Genomic DNA, 18,592 nt, shown 5'->3' with positions numbered 1-18,592 from the left:
TTACTTACTTTACAAGAATTTAAAGTAATATTTTGTCGGCCGGCTGTAACTAAACTGTAATTTTCAGGGGTGTTTACTGGTTACAATTTTGCCTCATTAGCTATGGAGGGGGTGGGGGGCTCGCCGCGTTATGCCGGCTTAGATCTACCTGAATTAGCTTTAAGTTAAAAATTTCCCGGTTTGTCCCACGATTAAAAATTTATGCCATTCACAACGTTTATAAACACATTCTCACCTTCTTGGTTACATTTAACCAGCTGGAACCACTTTCATCGCTAAAACAAGACTGGTTCTCGACAATCACCGTGCTCCATGGAGCGCTGGGATTCCTACTTAATTTCAAATGCCCATTTTACCTAACCTTCACCCGGATAAATACCACCAGATATTAGCCAAAATTGGGCATAAATGTTATCACAAAAAGGGTACTTACGGAGTATTGCGGAAAAGGAAGTTGCACATGGACAGCTTAAAAATTCCGTAGTTTCGTGAAGACGGCTGCCTACGAACTGCTGAAGTCGTCGACCAAGACCTTCTCTTGGCCAATCAGAGACCTCCACCGCACCCAACTGAAAAACCTCTTCTATCGCCTTCTCTCACAGGCTGAAGCTTTGAGCTCTGGCCAATGGACGGAAGACTTTGAAAGCGATTTCCCCATTGGCTGGTGGGACTAAACTCGACTTCCAAATGATTTTTGTTTTAATGACCATTGACAACTTCAGAATCAAATGCATATTTATCACTGTTCCTTGGCCTTTGCAGTCAACATGATCGTTGTAATAACAATAATTTTAACAAGAATGACCTCTGTTGGCAAATGTTGTATTTATATGGTCAACGACATTTATATTTAATAAAATGCTCGATCGCATACTAAGGGTAGTTAGAAGTTATTAGGGGACAAAGAAGTTTGTAAGCCGGTGCCAAATAAAAACATTATCTCTTCAGTTTTTATACGATCAAATATCTTCAAATAAATTATTTCACAGGAGGCGTCATACTCAAACTGTTATTCTGATCTCATTTTCTATGTGCAATGGCATGCATTCTCCTCAATTAAATGGAGACCTTTAAATGGTATGCTATCAATGCTAACCACTTTTACATTTTCCTTATAATGCGTTGCTCATCAATGGCATTTTCGTTATTTTCCAGTAAACCCCTTCGTCTTGGCCGTTAATGGCTGGATTTTAACCAAAGTCTTATCACCCTTTGCATGCTCATCCTCCCTATTACTGATCAGACTCTTCGCTTCATTTAGCTCACTGGACCTTCATTCCATTACATTGGTACCCCTTCAGATCGTTCCCCTCTCCCCCTCCTTATTAAGCTACGGCCCCTTCATTGCTTGGAAGGTGTTCTGTAGTTCCATTTCAACTTTATATCACTTGCCTTGCTTTCGTCACCTTCCTCCTGATTTCCTTAGAATTCAACTCCTTGATTTTCATTCTCTGTTGTTCTTTCGGCTGTTTTATCTGTCTTATTCTCTAGAGAGAGAGAGAGAGAGAGAGAGAGAGAGAGAGAGAGAGAGAGAGAGAGAGAGAGAGATTTTCTTTTTCTATATCATATACTTCTAAGTGATATGGTTTATAAAATATGCTTGAATAAAGAAAATGGAGTATTTTTGATTTCTAGACAAGTTCATAATGCACTTTTAGTTACACAAGTTGGCAGTATGTGAATTTAATTATAATTCAATGAATACGTCTTTAAAATGGGACTTGGCAACTGTGTTGAGACCGTGATTTTATGAATGAAAAAGACGTAAGCGTTTCCATGGATTCCAGAGTGCTATCTACTTCGCAAATAAAATCCTATAGACTTCCGCAACTAAACGTGTATTATAAATATTGTAAAAGTAGACAAATACTCCATTTTATTTACTAGAGATGTTTTGTAATTAACATCACTTGATAGTATATAGAATTTTTTTAGGGGAAAAAGAATGTATTTTGGATGCTTATTCCGGGAAACTGGCTTACTGTGTATTCTCCCTCTGCAAGAAAAAGGCGAAAAAAGTACTTAGCAACTGCTCCGTAGAGGAAATACCTTATCAAACTTTTAATTTAGAAACACATCGCGTCTAGGTGGTTCCATCTATCCTCGTTTCGATTACCCAATTGCTTATTCCAGAAAAACTCGAAAAACTGAACAAAATTACGTTAAAAGACTTCGCTCAAATCTTTTTGACAACAATCTGTTGACCTTTCTTAAAGAGACTACCACCAATCACAGCGTAAGTCAGTGATGTCATCAGTAACCAATAAGGTTACGGGCACTTTCCCGCGAAGAATGCTTTAGTCGGAAGGATCCTGCTGCTTATGCATTGCTGTTTGAAGAAACATCAGGTGGCCGAACTTTGCCTCAAAATTTCCCCAGGGCCATTTTTGGTGAATTTTATTACAAAAGAATTGTTTGGTATCATCCTAATGAGTAGTCAAGCATTCCTACAAAGTATCTTTCATATTTTCCTATTATTTCAGGATATTTGCAATAAACCTTGAGAGTTTGTGCTGCAAAATGAAATAGATAAGATTATGCAGTTAAATGCAAAAGAAAAAACTCTCCTCTCTTTCTGAGGATAATGATTCTATGAATTTAATTAATAGGGACAGTTTGCAAAATCGTCCAAAATAGTAGTATTCTTGTCTTGGGCCAACCAGACTTGTCTTTCAAACCAATCACGAATGTAAATATGCAAAATTGCAATATATTATAACTGGCTTGCAATGTAGAAATGTTGCTACGAACGTAAAATTCGCCACAACAGGACTGTAGCCTTAGGTTTTGTCGGGGGCCAACCTGAATTGCAAACAACACCTTAAGTTTTTTTTTTTTTTTAGGTCAAATTCAGGTTTCCTTTAAAATGCGTATAATGCCGTGAATTTGGCTATTAATCACGAATATGTATGGAAAAATGCAATATATTGCAATTCTCTTGCGGTAAGATAATGTTGCAAGTAATGGAAAATTAACGAAAACATCCATTTTTTTCTTTCAAATTGGACATTTCATTCATAATGGATCTAATTCCGTATTTTTGGCCGCTAGTCAACATTATGAATGGACAATTGCAACATAATGCAATTTTCTTGCAAAGAAGTTGGAAGCCATGCAAAATTCGCCAAACTACCCAGGGTTTTTGAAGGCAGACTTTTGGGTCACCAATCACGGATATGTATGTAAAACTACAATATTAATAGTCTATTTGCTTTCCAGTTATGTTGCAATCAATGGCAAATTATCCAAAATACACACGCCTAACCTTTGGGGCTGAAACTGGAATTTTCCTTCAACTGCAATTAATGCAGTTTTTTGTTCCACTAATCAAGACAATGTGTGTAAAATTAGAATGTATTGTAATTTAAGCAATACTGTAAAGGGGCTGACTGTGTAAATTTTCAAAAACAACACGTCTGTAAATTCAACTGATTTTTCTGCGTTAAAGTTTACATTTCTTTCTATAGGCTTGTCTTGCTTCCGAGCCTTGAAATCTTTCAGGAAAGCTCACTACTTGAACGGCGTTGAAGTCACCACGGTTTGTGCCGCATATGATACAACTGACTTTGCTATATCACTAGCGATTTCCTAGGGCACTGAGGGTAATACACAGGAAATTACTGCTTCTTTGGCAGCTATGACTCATACACTGACCCTTTGCCACTATGCCACCAAAGAGCACTGTGACAGATATGTTCAAGGGACATCCACCTTCTTTCCAGCCATATGCAGCATGCTAGGTTGCTCTATGTATGACTCCACAAATTACTGCCTATGAATATTCTTAATTTAACACGGGTGTCCTGCCAGTCAGATGTAGGTTTTACACCAACTGGAGCTACGCAGCAGCCTCAGCCTTCAGAATACTTCAGGAGACACTTGATACCCGTCCGTCTGCCTGCCAGATTCGGAATGAACTTTTATACTGATGGACACCCCACTTTGAAGGGTTGCCAAATGAGCGATGTTTTTCGGATTACTTCAGTACTTCATCAGTCACATCGATGGATAGAAGTACTGGCAGGTTGTCAAAAGTTTTATTTTTAATTTTTTCATGAAACTTGTTTATTGAAGTTACAACGTAGAAACTTGATATGATAATCTGGCCACATTATTTGGAGGCGTTCATTTCCAAAATTTGTACTTTCCAAATGGAGATACTAATTCAACATGTGTTTTACTGTCAACGTTATATTGAACATCAGTCTTGAGGACTGGGTCACGTGACCTGTTATTCAAATATCAATTGCTAAACGAGTTTGATAAATTCATGGAAGGGTCAGAATTTTTACGGCATGAGGCTCTGTTTAAACTTCAGTATTCCACAAAATGAAGCACGGTGTGATTGGTTTTAACTTTAAATCTGGTTCATTAATTAGAAAATATGGTACTGATTTGCAACAACAGATCTCAATTATATAAAAAAATCTTGCAGTAATAGCAGTGATTGGACCGGCCATAGTTGACCTAAGTCACAGTTTACTTCAACTTTAAATGTCCCGTCAACATCTTCGATACTATATTGTAATAATTGTATGTCTCATGCAACATATGAAATAGATACTTGTCTTGCTGTACCAGCGAATGTCTGGTATAGCAGCAGTGGAAAATTGTAATAGCTTTAAGAAATTGGCACAGACCCAGGTTTGAGACACTCCTGACTTAAAGTCATGCAATAATTCTTTACTATTGCTCTCTAGTTACTGTTTACCATCAGTTATTCACGTAATTATCATTTTCTGCATAACTGTTCTAACTTGCTCTTTAGAAAGTCAACAAATTGGAGTGCATTTGAATTTTCTGTGATAATCGTCAATAAAAGTTTACTGACAAACAGATAACAATACTCGATTCATTAAACCGAATGAAACAGGAATGTCTCAGCACGTATAAAAGACAATATGAGAAAGAGGTAGTGAAATGAAATAAACAGAACAGTAAATAATGTATTAGAATTATTCTTTTCAAAAAAATCTGTCTTTAAATACAATATACTGTTAAGACATAAAGTATATAAATATCTACTGCACACGTGACTTATTCTAAAACTCTTTGGCTTGACTGATTGCATGGCTTTTCCTCAACAACCATGTTCATTACAACACCCTCGCTCTGTCAGTAAATTGAACTCCTTTCACAGGAGCTTTCACAGTTTTACAACAGTCACTCCTCTTATCTTCTATTGGTGTATTTTTTTTCTTTTACTATCAAGCCCCACTATACTCAGAGACCGTTGTCCTCCGTGTTATTATTATCTTTTTATAGACGAGAAGGATGTGAGTTTACAAAACCTGACTTTTCTTCTTTTCAATTCGTAATGTAAATGTTTTCTTATCCACTGACCAGAAGTTTGCTTGCGAGAGGGATAGCACAGCTAAAGTCATAGTTATATCTCTTTTAAGGGCAGATCTTGGCTTTCAAGTGTCACAAACGACAGCTGATAATGAGAGAATTACTTTGTTAAATTGTTAACAAATATTTTATGAAGACAATTTCACCTCTGTTATTAACTTGAGAGTTGCAATCTCTTTCCTTACTTAGTCAGTTCGAATCTCCACTTGATTAATAATATTTTGTCTTCAATTCTCTCAAGTCGTTCCACAATACTGTAGTTGATACTCACATTAGAACACTTTATTGGCAAATATACATGAAGACTGTGATCATAAGACTGAACATCCCAACATACATATGTAATGAAATATAAACAGGCATTACTTATTACACAGAAAAATGCCTTGACTTTAAGCAACAGGTAATTTATAGATCTCCTCTTGAAAGCCTCGATTCTGGAAACTTCCATATTTCTGATGACATTTTCTGTAACGATCTTCGGGAACTCTGTCATTGGTAGATATATTTCGACCTTTAGGGCAGTTTTCATTGAGGCTAAAAGCTGCGACATTTTGAGATATCCAGGTTACTGAGTATCCAACACTTAGTTTCATAATATTTTGGAAATACATGATACATATCATCAACAAAATACAACAGATTACTTGTAACAGAGAAACTGACAAATAACAATATTACTCAGTGTGTGTGTGTGTTGATTTTGAAACACCTATCTTAAACTTTGTCAGCATGCATGACAAGGACACTCTCTGATCATTCATGGAATAACATATTTCATTCATTGCAAAAGATCTGGTGTAAAGTTCTCGACAAGACACTGACATCTGAACACTGAAATGACTGATGTTTGAATGAAGATCGCATATTTCCCCTTCGTTAGATAAAACTAGCAAACACCAAACTACAATACTAAATAACTTCAAGTGAGTTTTGCTTTGGTCTATAAAACTGAGTGAAATGTATAATAAATAGAGTGGGGGCATTCCTTTCGCTGAAGATCTCGTTGAGGTGAAATTTCCTTTCTGGGTGATGTTTAGATGAGTGGACGAGTCTCATGCAGGGTGATCTCAATTGGGAAATGCGTCTCTAAGACCTTCTGGTCTGGGTCACTTGTCTTCTGGGGATCACTCTGAGAGGGTGACGACGACATAAGAGCAGTTGTTTCCGAGATGATTTCGCCTTCCTCGTTCACTGCAAGCGACGTTGCCTCTGGTTTACGAGGCGATGCCAGCACTGGCGAAGCCATGGGACAGCTGTGGGAGTGAACCTCCCTTGGTGAACCTGCTACTGGAGACTTACAGGGAGAGCTGGCCGAAAGTGATGGGGGAGGTCTGACGGGCGATGCAGAAATGTGGAGTATATGGGATGGAGAAGTTGCTCTTGGTGAGGAAGATGCAGCCCTTATGTGGGATGGAGACGCATCAGGGTATTCATTTTGTTCTTCCGAAGAGTCTAGAAAAACACCGTCGTCTGGTGCCCTTAGGACAGTTGGACTTAAGATCAGTGCCGGTTTAAGAATGACAGTGTGGCTGGTCCCCGGGATCTGTGTATCTTCTTCGTGACTTTCCTGTTCATACACACAGGAAAGATGGTCTGGGCGGATGTGCAAAGGGCATGCAGGGGTATCGCCTCCATTCATTTCTTTGCTGGGCATGTATACCTCTCTTTCCACAGCACTCTGACGCTGCAGACGGGGCTTTGGGCGAACAGTCGGTGGCCTTGTGTACGGCTGCTCTTTAGTGAGTTGCGTTTGGCTGGGTTGCCGGTTCAGAGTTATAATTCGTCCGTCCCCTCGGCGTTCTCGAATTGATCCAACACGATTTTGCGGAGTTTGCTCACTGGTCTTATATCTTCCACTCCCTCCATTTGACGTATCAGACGACACCGAAGATCGAGAAATGCGCCAGGTTGCTGTAGATGTCGAAGTGGCAGTTGAATCTGGTCGTGAGTTTGAGAGGCTGCTTTCTTGTGACGGCTTATTCGAGGCTGCCCAAGAGTTGTGGCGTCTTCTGTCCATTAGCCTCAATGTTGTGGGGCCACGTCCACGACGCCATGTGTCAGACCACGAGCCGCTGTAAGTGTCACTTGACAGCGAAGCGTGGCGTGGACCACGCTGCAGTGTTCTGTCGGTCTGGTAACTGGTATCGCTTGAAGAGGTTATCTCCTCAGCGCCTTTAGTACAGAGCATGTATTTCAGTGAAGTGAAATCAAGGCGCAATCTTCTCTTCTTCTTCTCCATTTTTCCTTTGCACACGCAAGACTGTCTGTCTGTGCCAGATGACTGATCAATGGCGCTGTTGGTATTGGCAGGGGTCTGGCGATTGCTGAAATTCGAGGAGTGGCGGCACCGCCCAATGCCCCGAGTGACCCTCGACTCTTCTATGGTCTTACACAGCATGACGCAATCCTTCTTGAACTGCTTGGTGAGGAGAGCGTACAAGAACGGGTTACAGCAGGAATTCAGAGGCAGAATGAATACCGTGAAAACCTTAGCTTCCTCCAGAGAAATCAGCTGAATATCAAACGCTGCAGTTAACGAGAAGAATGCGATAGGAGCCCAGCATATGAAATCAGTGAAGACGAGCAGGGCCATCCGCTTGGCAATCCGAGAGTCATTGCTGTTCCACGCCTGTGATCCTCTGATGGCGCAGTAGATCTTGAAATAACATCCCATGAGAATCAGGAATGCCATGCCATTGACGAACATGAGAAACACTATGTATCCAAGCCCTCCTCCGTCGGTTTCGAAAGGCAGGCACACTGCAAACTTACGATAGTCAGATATGCCCGCCAGTGGCAACACGGCCATGGTCAGGGCAAACACCCATCCAATCGCCATGATGTAAGCTGCCTGTCGGAGTGACAGTCTCTTCTGCAAGTGCATGGCGTGAGTGATGGCGTAGTTTCTCTCGAGCGTGATGACTGCCAAGGTGTATACTGAAAGTTCAGAGCTGAGGACTCCTAGGAAGCCTGCCACTTGACAGGCAGGTGACATTTGCCAGGGTATGGCGTACATGCGGAATTCCCCCAGGGTTGACGCATCCACAACCGCCAGAAATCCTGTAGGGAAAGGAATTCGTAAGTAGGGAACAGTGCAAAACTAATTAATGTACTGCAAAAGCTTTGAACATCAGCATTTTCCTAATTTGTATGAAAATGAAAGTAGACTCAAGACTGAACAAATCTTTATAAATCTGACTCTTTTATGATTAAATGCATCAGAAATATTGCTCTCAAAACAATATCTCCTCCAAAACACAATAATGGAAATTGTCTCACTGATACTTTTTTTGTGAAGATCACAATCATAGTATAACAATCACTGTTTCCATAACTTTGAAATTTTGAAATCTACTGAAAACTTTCTTTTTATTTTACTTACAGGTCTTCATTCACAATGAAACTAAAGAAATGTTTTTGAGAGTCAGATCTAACAATGAAATATCAGTTAAGTGTTTTGATTTAATTGTTTATTTTAGTAAAACGTCGGGCAAATTATATAATGAAGATCTGTTTACTGACATTGATTTCTACCTCTCTGCCTATTGTTTACTCTTTAGTTTAATATATATATATATATATATATATATATATATATATATATATATATATATATATATATATATATATATATATATATATATATATATACACACACACACACACACACACACACACACACACACACACACATATATATATATATATATATATATATATATATATATATATATATATATATATATATATATATATATAGTATATGTCATATTGGGAATATATGCAGGAATTTGAAACAAAAACCTTATTTTATTTATGATATACTTCAATGAAATGATACGGGATTTAATAAAGTAATAATATGAAAACCTGCAGTCTTTATCTAACGACGAACTCTAGAATGGCTGTAATCTGTATAAGAAAGAAATAAGTTAATCTAAAAACCCCACTGAAAGCATGAAATACATTACGTATTTAATTAATTTTCCCATTTTTAGTTACTGTAAACTGAGTCGGTAACTAAGGTGAAATATTAATGTTTAAATTTAAAACTGAGCTACTATGTTCTACTGAAGAATTACATTTCAATTGTTGTGTTACCCAGGACATCGCAGAGTATTAAGGAAACTATTAAAGTTTTCAGGCTTAGGCATTATACTAACTGAATAAATTTTCAGGCTTAGACATTATACCAGTCGAATAACTTTAAACAATTATTTTCACATATTAATCCCTCATTTATGAGATGCAGATGTTTTAATTATAATACTATTAAGTATTAGTAAATTGAAGGCATGTATCGACTGAGATGCTTTATAATAAACGCCAATGCTAAAGGACTTTGGTCTCAAACGTTGCAGGACTAAGCAATTTTAGAAACTGTTGATGAAGTTAGCACATAAACCCCAAAGGTAACAAGCCAGCAAACGTAAAATATCAAACACTGAAAGGTGCGATCGAAGAGATCATCTTTGACACGTACTCTCGGGACAGAGAGAACTAACAGGAGGAGACTACTTCGATACATACCTAGGTACACTCCCATGAAAAAATCCGCGATAGCAAGGTTAGTAACAAGGAATCTCGGCACATCCATTTTAGCATAAGCGGCAACCAAAACTACTACGACGACCCCGTTTCCCATCAGAGCCAGCAAGAAGACGATCCAGACACCGCAGCGGAGGGTCCACCAGTCAAAGAGGTCTCGGCATGGCATGAAGGGTCCTGTGGAGATGAAATGACTGACATTAAATCATTCTTTGTCCAGTTTGAAAGGACGTTTTGGAAACTGGAGATAAAAATGTCTAACAATGTACAATAAATTGACAGACATTAAATCATGCTGAAAGGACGTTTTGGAAACGGGAGATAAATATTTAACAATGTACAATAGACAGACAGACATTAAATCAGACTGACAGGACGTTTTGGGAACTGGAGATAAATGTCTAACAATGTACAATAAATTGACAGACATTAAGTCAGGCTGAAAGGACGTTTTGGAAACGGGAGATAAATATCTAACAATGTACAATAAATTGACAGACATTAAGTCAGGCTGAAAGGACGTTTTGGAAACTGGAGATAAATGTCTAACAGTGTACAATAAATTGACAGACATTAAATCATGCTGAAAGGACTTTTGGAAACGGGAGATAAATGTCTAACAGTGTACAATAAATTGAGACATTAAATTACGCTGAAAGGACGTTTTGGGAACCGGAGATAAATGTCTAACAATGTGCAATAAACTAACACACTTTAAATCAGGCAAAAAGGAAATTTTGGAAACTGAAGATAAATGTCTAAGTGCGCAATAAATTAACAGATACTAAATCATGTTAAAAGGGTGTTTTGGAAACTGGAGATAAATGTCTAACAGTGTCTAAATCAGGTTAAAAGAACTTTTTGGAAACTGGAAATAAATGTCTAAAACTGCGCAATAAATTAACAGACATTAAATCAGGTTAAAAGGACGTTTTGAAAACTGGCGATAAATGTCTAACAATGTCTAAATCAGGTTAAAAGAACTTTTTAGAAACTGGACATAAATGTCTAACACTACGCAATAAATTAACAGACATTAAATCAGGTTGAAAGGACGTTTGAAAACTGGAGGTAAATGTCTAACAATGTCTATTATCTAATACCTAGATCACACTGCAAAACAAGTAGCACAGGAAATTAAGCCACATTTAAGGTCGTTTAGAGAGGGTCATCACCCCCGCTCACTCACCGGGTAACGGGATGCACTGGGGTCGAAAACGCCCCGACGATGACCCCACGATCGGATACCCTGCCGACCCCTCGGGTTCTGGGAGGTCATACGAGGTGGCGGAGGTCTGGTTGGAGAAGGCTGAAGAGAAGGCAGCAGCGAGGTTAGCCCACACTGCATCAAAGTTTGATGACCGCATACCTTCTTCTACAAACAAAAGGAACTAAGTTAATCATGCAATTGAAAGCGAACTACCTCTACGATCCCGTCACTATTTTGAGGATCCTTCTGGGTGCGTAGGCCGGTGGAACTAACAACTGGGAGAGCTAAGTATGAGGAAATCAAGACTGGTCTCTATTCATTCACTTCACATCACAGATTCATGGACTAAAATCATTATTTTTTTTTCGGTGAAAACAAGCCCGAATCAGGAAAATAAAAAGGAAATTGTGTATGAGATATTCCCAGTTTGCAAGCTCCTGAGTTGAAATAAAATAAAAATAAATTTCACTTTTAAAAAGCTTATTTATGTATATACCTGATTCCAGAAAAAACAAGCCTTTGTACGTGCAGAAATAAAAATAATTAGGTTCTTGGCAGGTGCTACTGAATGAATACTATTTTTTGTGTAAATTTCCCTAAAATTGCATTCATATAAATACCATTAGTCTAAGTGTCATCATGCTGTTATAAACTTTCTCCTTGTTTAAAATATTATTTACATTTCTATCATTAACATCATGCCAATATGCAGGATTTAAGTGTATTATTTCAGTCATAATTCAAAAGTTACACTATTATGAAAAATGATTTTTACACTGGAATGTCCAGTGCATTTTATCTTCACCATGCAAAAGAGTGAAAAAGATGATATCATTTTGTGACTGTACATAGCTTAATATACTACTTTCTAATATGTACACAACACAACTCCACTTCTATCAGAGGCAAAAAGATTAACTATAATTCAAGTCTTTGGTGTTTAAATGAAAACATTATGGTTGGTTCTTAGTTTAAATTGCCGTAACGAGAAAATATCTTCGTTTCTTTCTTGAGCTAATGATTATGTATCAAAAGTTAATATGGAGAGAAAAATGCAGGATTCTGCTGAAGGAGTCCATAATTCGTTGGAAATCCTGGGACGATAATTAACTAATCACACAAACTCATAAGCCAGTTCTAGCTTTGCTTCAGGTAAGTGCTCCATTGTATTGTTAAAGTAATGCATTATGAAGTGTCAGTAAAGAAAGTAAACAGTTTGGTTACTGAAATGAACTCGTGAGCTATTTTTATAATAATGGTCCTTCAATTAATGCAGTGACTTTTTCGAAGAGTTATTGAAGATTACAATTAAGTGAGATTAAAGAATGGGAAACAAAATAGGAAAATTTCCAGTTAGCTCAGTACAAGTGAACGCTACGAAGAAAAGGTACTGAGTGCATAAAACAGGGGGTAAGATAATGAACATCAAAAAGGTTGGCATTTTCATTTTCATTATTGGTAAACACTGTAAAAATGGAAGAAAAACTTTGGGGGAAAAAAACTATGCCCATCAACTAAGCCTCCAGTGCTTATTAAACTGTTATATTTAAATCTGTCTGTAAGCGTCAATTTAAAGTTTGGTGTGAAATCTCTCAGAGTCAGATAAGGCACATCTGAAAGTATAATTTCTAAGAAAAAAGAAGCCTACTTTTTAAGTTTCAATTAGGGGATTCAGTCAATTTCAAGTTTCAATTGCGGGATTCAGTCAGTTTCAAGTTTCAATTTGGGGATTCAGTCAGTCTGCCGCAACTCTACGGCAACATTGAAACACTGTGATGAATATTATATATCACGACAGAATTATAATCTGAATACAGGATCTTCCTATCTACAGTGACACTGTAATAATAACGATGATTAACTGCAAGGACAAAAACAGCAATGTTCTACAAAGATTTTGATAATCCACAGTGTTATTTGCATAAAAAGAAAACTTGAAACATATCGTGGTGGATCATCTAAGAAAATTACGAAAAGTCTATAACAAAAGCAGCACAAAAGATCAGCAAAGACTGGCATCATAGTAAAAAAAGACTGCCTAAACAAAGAATATGATGATTAAAATTAAAAGAGGAATAAGGACCCTAAGCAATTATTATTGAGATTTCAACAGCAATATGACTGTGATACTGAAAAATAGTTTAACGAGATGATTGACTTCAACGCCATTTGCACATACGGGATACAAATGGCGCTAACATAAGAAGGGATTTACCTAAACCAAAAAACTATGGTTATTACAGGCTACAGCAGTCTTGGCTTAAGACTCTCCCGGGATAATTTGCGCTCGCAGGATCGAGAATTAGAATACCGTAACTGGATTTAGAGTAAAAGCTTTCATTCTCTTTTACTCTACAACTATCACGATGCTTTGTGAGATCAAATTTTTGTTACAGGATGGAATATCAGAAAGAAAACGAGCAATGGAATGAAAATATGATTTTGAAAAAATTAGCGCCCGCTTGTTCTATGAGATGGAGTGAACTTCATATATGTCCGTCTTAAAAAAAAAAATATGCATTCCTGTCAGTCAAAATTCATTCACTAAATATGGTAAAATTTTTTCGGGAACGTCATGCAAAATATACACTAGATAATTAATTTTTTTGAAAATCAACAGAAGGGGATCTCTAATGTTCGTATAAATCCACTATCACTCCTTCTATTGATATGGCCAGAAGGAGCTGATGCATATTTCTAGTTGGAAATATACAGGAGACAAAATAAAGCGCCCCTCTCTTTCAAAATAGTTAAGAACAGATAAAAGTTAGATCTCTTTAAATGTACAGCTTTAATGTATTACCCAGCCTTAAGCAGTACTGAATCTATAAGAAATACAAGAAGAAGAAGCTACAAGAGAACACTGCATTGCACTGCAGGATTCACAAAGCTGGTTACTTTAATAACAATGCAGCTGAAAGGGGGGTAATTTAGTCCAGTAGTACTGATTCCATAAGAGATACAGGAAGGGGAAGCTACAAAATAACACTGTAATGCATCACAGGATGCATACAGGTAGTTACTTTAGCGATAAGGCAGTTGAAAAGGGGGGGATAACTTGGTCCAGGTAAGTTAGGCGAACTGACTCCAGCGATTCTTCGGAGCCTTACCTTGCTCAGGGACCTCCGACCAGATGCGGGAATTGTTCCAGAGGAGGTCGTGCATTCCCTGGAACTCGGACACGTCGAAGAGGACGTCCTCGCTGATGGAGACCTCCTCTTTCTCCTCGGCCGTCTTCTCCTCGATGCTGAAGGAGGGCAAAGAAAAGCAGGTCAAGTATTATTTGAACGCCTCAAGAGGTAGAATGGAATAGAACAGTGGTTCTCAATCCTTTTTTAGTGATGGCACCCTAACTAATGTAATCATTACCATGTGGCACCCTTCTTCACCATCCCACCATATACAGAATTAACATTATATATATATATATATATATATATATATATATATATATATATATATATATATATATATATATATATATATATATATATGAATATATATATATATATATATATATATAAACACGTAGACAACTACTCTAATATACTGCATAAGTCAGTATGCCCACAATAAAAACTTGTACACACACTTTATATACACAGAGAAACACATATATAAATATATATGTATACACACACACACACACACATATATATATATAAAATCTGGAAAATCGAAAACTAAGCAACTACGCTGTACTTACTTCAGAAACGGACAGCAGTGGTATGCGTAAGAGAGGGTGAGCGTGTGAACTTTGGGGAAACTCTCGGGTCCAGGGAACACCTTCAAATAAGGATTGTTGTGGACTTTGATGGAAACTACTCTTTCCAGACCTCGGTGGGTAACTCTGGGAACACGTTGTCTCCGAGGTTTCTGTCGAAAATGAATACAGCGTTACCTAATGGATTCGCAGTGAGACAATTGTTATTTACTGTTGATTTATAGATTTATAGATTTTTAGGCATACATGCCAAGCACTGGGGCAACTAAGCTCATTCAGCTCTGAAGCGGAAATTGACAGTGAAAAAGTTTGAAAGGTGTAACAGGAGGAAAATCTCGCAGTTGCACTATGAATCAGTTGTTAGGAGAGGGTGGACAGTTAGATGGAAGAAAGAGAATATGAACGGCAGTACAGTAAAAGGAATGAAAAAAGTTGCAGCTTGGGGCCTAAGGGACGCTGCAAAGAACCTTAAGTAATGCCTACATTACACCACATGAGGTGCACTGACGGCACTAAGGAGGTTATTTTCTGTTCAAATGGTGCATTAAGATGTCTCTGTGTATTCAGTCACAGAGCATAGAATGCTAGGTGCACTATAAAGAGTTTCAGATGTTTTATTCTGTTAAATGTTTTTTCACATAAAATAAACATAAAAATACAGTGATTCTGAGGAGAAGTAATGGTTAAGAAACCCCTGAAGGCTACAAACGAATCAACAAAACATAAGAAAGCAGTGATTCCGAGGATAAGTAATAGTTAAGAGACTCTCTAAGGCTATAGATGCATCATCAAAACAAGAAAACTGTGATTCTGAGAATAAGTAATAGTTAAGAAACACTTTAAGACTGCAGATACATCAACAAAATATAAGAAAGTAGTGATTCTGAGGATAAGTGAAAGTTAAGAAACTCTTTAAGACTATAAATACATAAAAAAACACAAGAAAACAGTGATTCTGAGGATGTAATAGTTAAGTAACTTTAAAGACTAAATATATATCAACAAAACTTACGAAAACAGCTATTCTGAGGATAAGTAATAGTTAAGAAATACTTCAAGATTAAAGATGCACCAACAAAACATAAGAAAACTGATTCTGAATATGAGTAATAGTTAAGAAACTCTTTAAGGCGATAGATGTTCCAACAAAACGTAAGAAAAGAGTGATTCTGAGGATACGTAATAGTTTTAAGACACTCTCCAAGACTACAAATGCCTCAACAAAACATAAGAAAACAGTGATTCTGAGGATAAGTAACAGTTCAGTAATTCTTTCAGGATCTTAATGCAAGAGTCGAATGACTGGTTAGATTTAAATCCAAACTGAACGTCGCACCTGGTGGGTTTAGACTATGCAGGCCATCCAGGCCTTATGCCAGCATGTGACCTTGCTCTAAGGTGGCCCTAAGAGTGGTAAGGTGTGAAATAGTGTAGGAGGCCTGGTGTAGGACTCTGAACTCTGACCAACCAACAGAGACTACTAAAGCGAGTAATATTAATTTTTCTATGTATATAAAAATGATATTTTACAAACGCAGTGAGGAACGGTTACTGTATGCTGTGGGTCTTATTATTGACATGAAATTTTAATGAGGAAAAGTACAGAGAGAGAGAGAGAGAGAGAGAGAGAGAGAGAGAGAGAGAGAGAGAGAGAGAGAGAGAGAGAGAGAGAGAGAGAACTGGAATGACAATATGCAATGAAAACTATTACATAAATAAACTCCAATTTTGGAGAGAGAGAGAGAGAGAGAGAGAGAGAGAGAGAGAGAGAGAGAGAGAGAGAGAGAGAGAGAGAGAGAGAGAGAGAGGATGCTGGTCCATGTAAAGATCAAAGGCCAGAAAAGGGATCTCTTATAAGCTGGACTCCTTGAATTGAAGGTACGAGTGGCAATAAAGAAATCTTTACCTCTCTGCCATACTTACATGTCCTCAATACTGACCAGTGGAAGGAAAGCATCCTCGTCTATCTGACTTATCTTGTTATGTTGGAGAGCCCTGAAAAAAATATAAAAGAAAAGGATTATGGCAAAATGAAACCGAGTCTTTGAACACTAAAAGATATTCAGATATTGCTGTCATAAGCCGTTTCACGGTTTCATATCGTTCTCTAATTCCTTTTTCCTTTGACGTCTGAGCCAATCTAATCAAGGTTATTCACTGAATGTTATAATATAATTAACATTATAAACGAAATAGAGACCTTAGGAGCTGTAGCGGTTTGGAATCTTTTATTACTGAGCATTACTCTTGGAGGGCTGCTGAATTTCTGAACAAGTAATAACTCTCTCATATCTTTTTTTTATATGTAGTTAGTATCTCAAAAGCCCTTTATTACTGAGCATTACTCTTGGAGGGCTGCTGAATTTATGAACAAGTAATAACTCTCTCATATCTTTTTTTTATATGTAGTTAGTATCTCAAAAGCCCTTTATTACTGAGCATTACTCTTGGAGGGCGGCTGAATTTCTGAACAAGTAATAACTCTCTCATATCTTTTTTTTATATGTAGTTAGTATCTCAAAAGCCCTGGTCACATACGAGTAACCAACGTGGATGATGATATTCTTTTGATCTTAATAATGGGTCAAGTTTTCATTCAGTTCACAAGGCATTTAGGAATCAGAGCACTTCTCCAATTATGAAAAAGCTCCCTGGAACCCTGCAGAATCAAGTCAACATAACATTCCCTTCTACCATTTTGAAAAAGGTGTCTGAAACTCTCCAAAACCAAGTCAGCATCACGGCCATTCTTGAACTTTTGAAAAAGGTCTGTGAAACCCTGCAAAACCAAATCAGCATAACACCTCTTTATCCATTTTGAAAAAGGAGGACTTTGAAACCCTCTAAAACCAGGTCATCATCACAGTCCTTTTTCCATTTTGAAAAATGAGGACTTTGAAACCCTCTAAAGCCAAGTCATCTTCACAAACCTTTTTCCATTTTGAAAAAGGAGATTTTTGAAAACCTTAAAAAAGGAAGTCAACATCACAGACCTTTTTCCATTTTGAAAAAGGAGGACTTTAAAACCCTCTAAAACTAAGTCATCATCACAGGCCCTTTTCCATTTTGAAAAAAAAAATGAGGTCTCTAAAAACCTTACAAAACCAAATCAACATCGTAATCCTTCTTCCAGTTGGAAAAAGGAGGACTCTGAAACCCTGTAAAATCAAATCACCATCACAACCCTTCTGTTTCACAAAATGGGATTTCTGAAAACCTCCAAAATCTAGTTAAAATAATTCCTCCTCTCCCATTTTGAAAAAAGGAGGACTTCGAAAGCCCTTTAAAATCAAGTAAGCATCTGTTTTGTAATAGAAGACCTTTGAAAACCTTACAAAATCAAGTCAGCATCACAACCCTTCTTCAACTTGGGAAAAGCAGGACTCTGAAACCTTTGTAAAAGATTTTTGAAACCCTTACAAAATCAAATCAGCATTACAACCCTTCTCCCGTTTGGAAAAACGAGGATTTTGAAACCCCCTAAAACCAAGTCTTAATCACAGCCCTTTTTCCATTTTGAAAAAAGAGGACTTCGAAAACCCTTTAAAATTAAGTAAACATCTGTTTTGTGATAGGAGGTCTTTGCAAACTTCAAAAAAACCAAGTCAGCATCACAACCCTTCTTCCAGTTTGGAAAAGCACGACTCTGAAACTTTTGTAACAGATCTTTGAAAACCTTACAAAATCAAATCAGCATTACAACCCTTCTCTTATTTTGAAAAACGAGAAATTCGAAGCCCTGTGAAATCGAGTAA

At 37.4% G+C, this 18,592-nt stretch overlaps 1 protein-coding gene across 1 annotated transcript in view; it reads right to left on the bottom strand.

Moving 5' to 3' along the window:
* Positions 1-4,932: 4,932 nt before the first annotated feature.
* The window catches only part of rk (rickets), a 725,726-nt gene continuing 712,066 nt past the window's right edge, over positions 4,933-18,592 (bottom strand). Inside the window, 7 exon segments of the mRNA XM_067084108.1 lie at positions 4,933-8,415; positions 9,886-10,080; positions 11,093-11,278; positions 14,224-14,360; positions 14,820-14,955; positions 14,958-14,989; positions 16,761-16,832. Of these exon segments, the coding sequence (XP_066940209.1) occupies positions 6,389-8,415; positions 9,886-10,080; positions 11,093-11,278; positions 14,224-14,360; positions 14,820-14,955; positions 14,958-14,989; positions 16,761-16,832 (2,785 nt within the window). The 3' untranslated portion in view covers positions 4,933-6,388.

Source organism: Macrobrachium rosenbergii, chromosome 41, assembly GCF_040412425.1.
Source record: "Macrobrachium rosenbergii isolate ZJJX-2024 chromosome 41, ASM4041242v1, whole genome shotgun sequence".
NCBI classification, from domain to species: Eukaryota; Metazoa; Arthropoda; class Malacostraca; order Decapoda; family Palaemonidae; genus Macrobrachium; species Macrobrachium rosenbergii.
The sequence above is the reverse complement of the archived record's forward strand: the minus strand, read 5'-3'. Positions and strand labels throughout refer to the sequence as shown.